This window comes from Oryza brachyantha, chromosome 4, assembly GCF_000231095.2.
Source record: "Oryza brachyantha chromosome 4, ObraRS2, whole genome shotgun sequence".
NCBI classification, from domain to species: Eukaryota; Viridiplantae; Streptophyta; class Magnoliopsida; order Poales; family Poaceae; genus Oryza; species Oryza brachyantha.
In genome coordinates this window covers 1,315,632-1,324,446 of record NC_023166.2, presented here as the reverse complement: position 1 = coordinate 1,324,446, position 8,815 = coordinate 1,315,632, and the positions used below count along the sequence as shown (strand labels likewise).

The 8,815-nt window shown below is 42.3% G+C and overlaps 1 protein-coding gene across 1 annotated transcript; it reads right to left on the bottom strand.

The window, feature by feature from the left end:
- Nucleotides 1-5,495: 5,495 nt before the first annotated feature.
- LOC102706377 (zealexin A1 synthase-like) lies at nucleotides 5,496-7,573 on the bottom strand. Its single transcript, XM_040523512.1, has 2 exons — nucleotides 6,599-7,573; nucleotides 5,496-6,342 (listed from the first exon to the last, which is right to left on the bottom strand). Exons 1-2 carry the CDS (start codon nucleotides 7,571-7,573, stop codon nucleotides 5,725-5,727), a joined length of 1,593 nt encoding a protein of 530 aa, XP_040379446.1. The 3' UTR covers nucleotides 5,496-5,724.
- Between the last annotated feature and the right edge of the window lie 1,242 nt (nucleotides 7,574-8,815).

Genomic DNA, 8,815 nt, shown 5'->3' with positions numbered 1-8,815 from the left:
CGACGACGCTCATTCGCTGCCCTCAGTAGATCCACCGGATCCGAGCTCCGAGCTCGCCATCCCCTGCGCCACCTGAGGCCGCCGCCCGCCACCAGTGAGCGCCGCTGGCCGCTGCCGGGTTCTGACGAGGTGAGGAAAGAAGGTGAGCAAAAAAGAGAAGGTGAGGAGGTGACAGAAAGTGAGAAGGGAATAAATGAGAGGGGAGCGCACGCCAGATTTTACCCTGGTCAGCCATGTCCGCCCATTTCGCCGGGAGCTGCATATCCAGCATCTAGAGAGAATATTCTCTAGGTGGTGGACAAATCCGATCTCTGTCCTCCAACCAAAAAAAGTGGTGGCCATATCCTATCCACCCAAATCCCACTATCCAAATACATTCTAATTAAACCGATGGCTAAAAGAACACAACTAGCAATTCATCTCTCCCTAACACAACTCCATTGCAGTTGTAAGTATCTAACATGTTCATATCACATTCACCCGTTGCATGCTTACTCAGAAATCCCCACGTACAAGTTACCAGCAACAAACAAGCACACGAGAAATATCGGAGTACCTGTTCTTTGAACATCTTGGCATTCTCCTCCCTGGCGCCCCTCCTGCCTGCGTCCTCCCACGCGCGCAGCAGTGCCGCCTTCCCGCCGGGCGCCGTGGCCCGCGCCGCCGCCGACACTCGCTGCCCTCCAGCCACTGCCTCCTCACGTGGAATGGATGGCGATTGAGATAGGGTTACAAGGGCATAACTGTCTTTTCGCGTGTCTTTTTATTTATTTATTTAGTTTTTGGTTCTCACGACATCTGAACGGTAGGGTCAAACGACCGGTTTAATTTTGAAAACTAAGGTCAAATTTGCAAAATGAAAAATAAGGGCAAATGTGCAATTCTCTTTCAAAACAGGATTAATTATGCAATAGACTCTTTTTGTTAACTTCATTGACATTTTATTATGGGAACAAAGCACATACATATATATCAATTCAATTCTTATTTGGATATATCCACCACACAGAGTTTCTCCTATGTTTGGGCATTGACCAGTGCGTGGTCATAAAGAGGATAAGAAACTTATTCCAGTAGGGCGTCCACCATATATTGGTATATTGGGCTCTTTGGCTTAGTAGAAGTGGTATGATTTTTGATAAGAGACCATCAAAAAGTTATTTTTTTGGTATGTTTTAGGTCAACATATTCGCTTCAGGGTTAGACCCAACTACAAAGATATAATGATGACATCAAGCTAATAAATGATGTATATTCTAAACTTGAGGCAACGATTATGTGCCTTTTGCCAACTTCGGATGGAGATTCTAGAATAGAATTCAATAATTAAGGGTTCTTTTATCTTGTGTTGGTGTTTTCTAGTTTGTATTTTTTATATTATGTCAGTGTGTGCGGAGTTTGTTCATGCGTGGAATTGGTAATAATTGGCGTAACTCGTTGAGCAAAGGTTGCCATGTTATACCATTATCTTTAAAATAATAGAGACCACACTTGTTATTAACTTCATCGACATTTTATTACAGACGCAGTACGTTACAATGTGGAAGCACGAAAAGGCAGGGAAATACCATTAGCAATAGGTGGGATTCAACTTTATACGTTACAGTTATTTGAAAGGGCAATTGCAGGATAAACCGATCAACATGATTACGTGCAGCTGACACAGTAAGTATTGTAAGCACCTATCCAAGTGATAGTGATGCATGGCTTACTGAATTTTGTGTCAGCTATATATATATATATATATGTGATAATTAATTAGTATGATGCTAACCGTCTAGCTGGATATATAGAAGAGGTGAAAGCAACCAGTGGTGCCTCCTCAGAGTGATGGCTATTGCCTGCCGACGCAGTGGAGGCATCATGGTCCTGGTGAGTTGAAGCCAAAGCACAGTTGACCATATTTAAGGTAAGAGTATTTTTAGTATCCTTTAAAAAGTATCTTAAGATATAATTATTTTTAATGTAAAAAATATGGTATCTTAAGATACCAAAAATTTATACTAAAATTCTTTGATAACCTAAAATACTTTTTAATGATATCCATTGTCTGCCGCATGGAAGGTCTCTGTTGAGTCTCGAAGGCAGAGCACGGGAGGCCCGGGACGATGAGATGCTTCATCTCTCTCATAATTAATCCATAATTAAGGAATGTGATGCTACAGTAAACATTTACTAATTGTGGCTTAATTAGACTTGAAAATTTATTTAATAAAATAATATTTATTTATACAATTAATTTTATTATTAATCTATATTTAATATTTTTAATTAACTTTTAAGGGACTTAAAAAAAGTTCCGGCATTCAAATAGTCACGAGTCTAGCCTCGTGTCTGCCGCCACAACGACATCGCCGTCACTTCGATACAGGTCCCATATCTGTTCCCGGTGTCTCCTGGCGCAAGCGATCTCGAGAAGGGCAATGCCGTAGCTACACACATCTGAGGCTACGGTTGAAACTCACCTAACCATCTTTCTTGCACCGTCAGGATTCGCGACCCTTGACAGACCAAAGTCACCAAGCTTGGCGTTAAAGCTATCATCCAAGAGCACGTTCTCTGGCTTGATATCTCTGTGCAGGATATATGGGTCGTACTTATAATGTAGGTACAACAAACCCAACCCATTGTCCTTTGCTATTTTGTACCTATCGGATAATAATTAGTTAGCTACATTTATTGATCGTAAAAATTCTTAATTAGTTAACTCGCAATAAAAAAAAACCATTTGCACCATTCCTTATAACTGCCCCTGTTTTTTTTTTCCCAGGCGGTTCAAAAGGAGATGGCAGTGAGCCATGCCCCAAGTCATGGACCAGATCACCAGAGTAAATCGATCGTTAGAGATGGTTCCTTGGGTCAAGCACCTCTATTAAGGCCATCCTCAATATAAGTTTAATGGACACGATTACCTAGAAGGACATATCATTTAAAAAATTAGAAACTAGGATAAAACACCCCTCTCTCAATGCATAGTTTCATCTATTATTGTTTCTTATGTTACGTGCAAGACACCAGCTGTCTAGGTAACAGTGCATATAAAGTTTTATTTCCATGAAACTCATTTCATCTCTCTTCATTAATATTTTGCCACATCATCAAAAATATCTACATGACACCCTATTTATTGTCCATAAAAACTCCATTGAGACTGACGCATGTTCTCTTTTTCTAATGTTGTCAACTTAACGCACATGTTCAAACCAATTTATACAGGTGGACGTGTAAGCTATCCACTTTTGGAAATTAATATACACACAATATAGCAATATAGCAGTGCTAACGCTATGATCCAATTTAATAATAAAATTAAGATATTATAATTTTTTATGCAAACATATATAAACCAAACATTAAAATTTATTTGGTTATCAAGCATTTGCTAGTTTGACTATTCAAACAGACTCTTGAAAATAACAACAACCCACCTACTAACATGACTATTATAGCTTTACATAATTAAGTATAGGTTAGACCACATTGTAATAAATTAAGAGTTTTCAAGTTCAAATAGGAATTACAGAACTTCCAAGGCTATGTTTATATGCTAATTTCAGAAACATTGCAACAATGAATTGATACATTAATTTTAGAATCACTACAATGTGAAGTTCATGTATTGCAAAGATAATTTTAATTTAATATTTTATTCATATTATCTAATTATTAACATAAAATTTAAAATCTACAAAGCTAAATTTAATGAAAACCACTTTATACAGAACATGAGTTGCATCTCATACAACCTTCCATTTTTCTATAATAAATGAAATTTTGTCCACATTCTATATATCAAAAGTACAAAGTAACTAGGGATTGCAATTATACCCATGGATATGGGTACCCGCGTGTACCCGACCCGATGGGTATGGGTATAGACGTCATTTTTTACCCATGACGCCCGTAACCCGACTATCTAGTGGGCAACAGCCGGGTTTTAAATTTTACATGCGAGTAACCCGTACCCAACCCGAAAATTATAGAGGATGGTTAATAGACTTCTTTTGTTATAGCCCAATTGACCCATATAAAAAATGATGTATATACCAAAAAAAGCCCTAGCTATTCTACCCATCTTACCCTCTCACTCTCTCACCCTCTCCGCTCTTCAGCCGGCGGCGGTGGCATCACTGCATCTGTGGGCGAGCGGGCGACGGTGGCGTCTGTGGGCGAGCGGCGTTCGTGGGGCGACGGCGTCCGCGGGCAGCGCAGGCAAGCGGCGGCATCCACGGTGCGGCGGTGTCCATGGTGCGGCGGCGTCCACGGGGAGCGCTGGCGGGCGGTGGCATCCAGGCGGCGGCGGGCGGCCAGCGGTGGCTCCAGCCGATGGCTCGGGCGGGGCAGCACGGGCGGTCGGCGGCGTCAGCGGGGTTGCGGCGTCCACGGGCGGTCAGCGGTGTCGACGGGGTTGCGGCGTCCACGGGCGGTCGTATCGTCGATGGGGTTGCGGCGTCCACGGGTTTGCGGCATCCAGCCGGCAACGGCGGCTCCAGGAGATGGTTCGGGCGGGGAAGCTGGCAGCGGCGACGGGGAAGAGGGCAGCCAGCAGGTACCGGTGGGTACCCGGGCGCCTGTCGGGTATGGTTCGGTACGGTTTTTTACCTGCAAATCGATTTGGGTACGGGTTAGGTATGGAGGTGCGGGTATCGGGTCATGTATGTTCTTGCTTTACCCGTACCTAACTCGATCCATTGCCATCCCTAAAAGTAATATTTTACTAGATTTATTATGAGTTTAAAAATAATATTTTACTAGATTAGATAATAGTATTGTCTTAAATTATTGGTACTATTTCTGTTCCATATAATAATATATACTTTCTAACTTTATCTGGATTTATCTATTAATGAGGGAATTTAATTTTTATATATGTCTAGATTTATTAGGATCCATGAGTCTACATAAGACTAGAAAATCTTGTGTGGTGAAATGGAGAGATTATTAAGTTGTGTTTAATCTATTACTAAATTCTTATATTTTGGGATAAAGAAATGGAAATAATCTACAACATAGAATTAAGGGTCCGCCTATTGATCAAACATTTGAAAATTTTAATTCCATTAATCAAATTCAGTAACTGTTGTTGTTGGATGATAATTTGAAGACGTACACGCAATTCCATACAGGCCCCTCCCCCAAGCCCCCCATGCATTGCGCGCGGTTTAACAAAAGAACAAAAAATCAAACGTCTAATCAATAGCAAAAGTGAAAAAATAATAGTTACCTTTGCGTCCAACTTGACACTATAAGCACTAACATATTATTATCGTAACAACAACTCAAAAAAAAAAAACATGTCTGCTAGCTCAGAGTCAAAGCAACAGTTTTCCGTAATTTTCATCGGTTCGTTAACTTGTTCTCGTGTAAATAAAAAACACTTTTGCTATTGATCGTTTGATATCCAACGGTAGTGACTGGATTTGATTGATAAAATTAAAATTTTCAAACATTTGATCACTAGGCGGACCCTTATTTTTCTTGGATAATGCCATTCAAAAGCAAATAACTGATCCACAAACTAGAGATACCTCAAAGTCTCAAATCAACCTATTGTAGCCACCACATCTACAATTCTTAATTAAGGCATAATTATCCTCCCTCCTCCATTCTTAATATAAATAAAATGTAATAAAAGATAAAGATGGACAATAATTTTATTAAGAGGTCAATCATTTGTGTTGACACTATGAACATATACTTGTTTATACCGATGGACTAGTCCAATCATGCATACACATGAGTAGCTTTGAGTAAAAGATCAGTTCGGCGACGTGCAGTGACCCCTTGAATTTCTGACATATCTAGCTCACATTCGCCTGTTTCACTAGGCAGCTTCCAATCAAAATGGTATAGAAGGCTCGCAAGCACAATCTCAATATTGGACACTCCAAACGTTAAACCCGGACACATCCTTCGACCAGCACCGCCAGGAATAAACCTAAAATCCGTGCCACTAAAATCAACGATATCATCTTTAAATCTTTCAGGCCTAAACTCATCTGCATCTTTCCAAATCTTCTTGTCTCTGCCTATCGCTGATACATTCACTAACACCGTAGTGCCCAGAGGTATGTCGTACCCCATGATTTTACTGTTTGGTTCAGAGCATAACCTTGGTATGACAAATGGCACTGGAGGATGCAGCCTAAGAGTTTCTCTGATAACCAGGTGTAGATAATGGAGTTGGTCTTCTATGTCCGCCTCACTAACCTTGGATTTGCCATGAAGTACCTGTCGAATCTCAGACTGTGCTCGCTCCATCACATGGGGATTCCTCATAAGCTCGGACATGGCCCAAATTATCGTTGTTGGTGTAGTCTCCGAGCCAGCAGCAAATAAATCCTGATAAATTAAAATGTAAAGTCTATAAACTTTGATTGATAGATAGAATTATTCTTCTAGAGACAATAGATATGTTTATAAGGATTACGGCATAACATGACATAATTAGTTCTAGGGTTAGAGGTGAAGCAGGAACGGAGGTGTCAGGGGGCTTGAGTCACCATATCTCTATATAAAATAAGAGAAATGTATGATAAGAAAAATGGAGGAGGGAGATGAGTAGGGAGGATGAAGAAGGTAAAAGAAAGGAGCTTACAAACAACACGGCGCTGACAATTTCCTTAGTGAGGGTGATTCCAAGCCCACCATCTCTCTGAAGCCGCAGCAAAACATCGAGGGTGTCCTCACACTTGTGGCGTGTTCCTACGTCGTAATCGTACTTGTTCCCGTGGCCTTGGATAATGGTGTCACTGATTCGATGGAACTTCTCATGAACTCGCTTCGTGGCGCGCAGGGCCCGGCCACCGAGCAGCCTTGCTAGCCGCGAGCCGGGGAACAGGTCGACCAGGTTGAATCCGGCGAGGAGATCCATGGCCTTGTCCAGAGCCTCCAGATACTCCTCCTGCTGCGGGCACCTGTCGCCGATCATGACCCTCATGATGATGTTGTTCGCCGTGATCTTGACGAGCTCACTGACGTTGATGGCCGCCGGCGGCGACGATGCCGCCACGGCGGCGGCGACGGAGCGGACGAGCCCCGCTGCCTCTTCCTCCCGGAGATGGCGGAAGGAGCTGACTCGCTTGGGGCTGAGCAGCTCCAGCGTGCACAGCTTGCGGAGCTCCCGCAGGTGCTTGCCGAACGGCGCGAAGACGATGTCGCGGGCGCCGTAGGTGAGGATGCTCGCCGTCGGGGTGACCGCCCGGGTGGCGAAGGCGACGTCGTGGGTCTTCATGGCCTCCCTCGCCGCCTCCGGGGAGGACAGCACCAGCGTCTGGACGTGGCCGAGGCGGAGGAGCATGACGGGGCCGTACCGCAGGGCGAGGTTCCGCATGGTGACGTGGTGCGGCAGGGAGCCGAGCAGGCAGTGGATGCTCCCGATCACCGGCAGCCCCCACGGGCCCGGAGGGAGGTTCACGCCGCCGTTTTGCCGGGGATTGGTCGCCTTCTTGAGCTTGACGACGAGGGTGACGAACAGTAAGGCGCCGCACAGCAGTGTGTAGAACGCTGCCGTGTCAACCATCCCGCCCATTATTTTTGCTTGTCTATTTTGGGAGCTCAATCTGTGCTGCATTGCAGTGGCTATATACACACACATTTTGGCCTCGTTTAGTTCCCAAAATTTTTTATCAAAAACATCTCATCGAATCTTTAAACATTTAAATAGAACATTAAACATAGATAAAACGAAAAACTAATTGTATATTTATAGGAAAAATCTTAGGACGAATCTTTTGAGCCTAATTAGTCTATGATTAGCCATAAGTCTAAAGTAACCAACCTGTGCTAATGACGAATTAATTAGGCTCAAAAGATTCGTCTCGCGGTTTCCAGTCAAGCTATGAAATTCGTTTTTTTATTCGTGTCCGAAAACCTCTTACAACATCCGATCAAATATTTGACGTGACCCTTTTCAAAAAAATGTTTGGCAACTAAATAACACTGCACATTCGTACCGTGGAGAATATTTCTTTAGTATTTTAGAAAACGGCGTGTTGACTTTCTTTTTTACCTGCTCAACTGCTCATATTATTTAAAATTACAATTAAATACCGTCGTTTTGGCGGGAAGTAGTCGCCTTCTTGAGCAGTTGAGCTTAACGACAAGGGTGACGAACAGTAGCGTGTCGAATGCGGCCGTGTCGACCATCCTGCTCATTATTTTTGCTTGTCTATTTTGGGAGCTCAATGCCGCCCATAGGGTCTATTTAGGTGGCTAAATTTTATAAAAATATCATATTAAATCTTTTGACACATACACAGCCATCTGTCGATACGTTCAAGTCGATACGTTGAAGTTAGCACATACATGGTCGGAAAGTTGGCGCATACATGTATCTTTAGAAAAAAATAAGTTGTAATTAAAATATATTTATAAATAAATCTAATAACACTAAAATAAATAAAAATTACATAAATTTGTTTAAAATAAGATGAATGGTTTAACGTGTACGAAAAATTAAAGTATTCATCTGTTATAGGTGAGAGTATGGACTATCTTAATTACTACCGCTAGTACAGCGGTACCACGTGTGCACCTTACATGATGCAAATGAAATTAATAAAAGTACTATGTCCTAGAAGGCTGATTTTAGCCTAAAAATTTATCCCTCCGTATTTTACGGTGACGTGTCTACGGACCTCTTTTTACTAGTTTTCTTCTCGTTTTAGCCACGTAACCATTACTACTCCCTCCTGTTTTTCTCCTCATCATTTTAAACTCCTGGTCACTATTTCAAATTTTGGACCGAAATTTCGGGTCCCGATAGCTAGTGTATTTCGGCCAAAAATTTCGGTTGGACTATTGCAACCAATAT

Excerpts from the sequence above, each read along its gene's own strand:
- LOC102706377 (XM_040523512.1), bottom strand. The coding sequence starts at position 7,573 with ATGCAGCACAGATTGAGCTCCCAAAATAGACAAGCAAAAATAATGGGC. Across the intron at positions 6,343-6,598 it reads TTGTCAGCGCCGTGTTGTTT|GATTTATTTGCTGCTGGCTC; the intron begins GTAAGCTCCTTT and ends TTAATTTATCAG.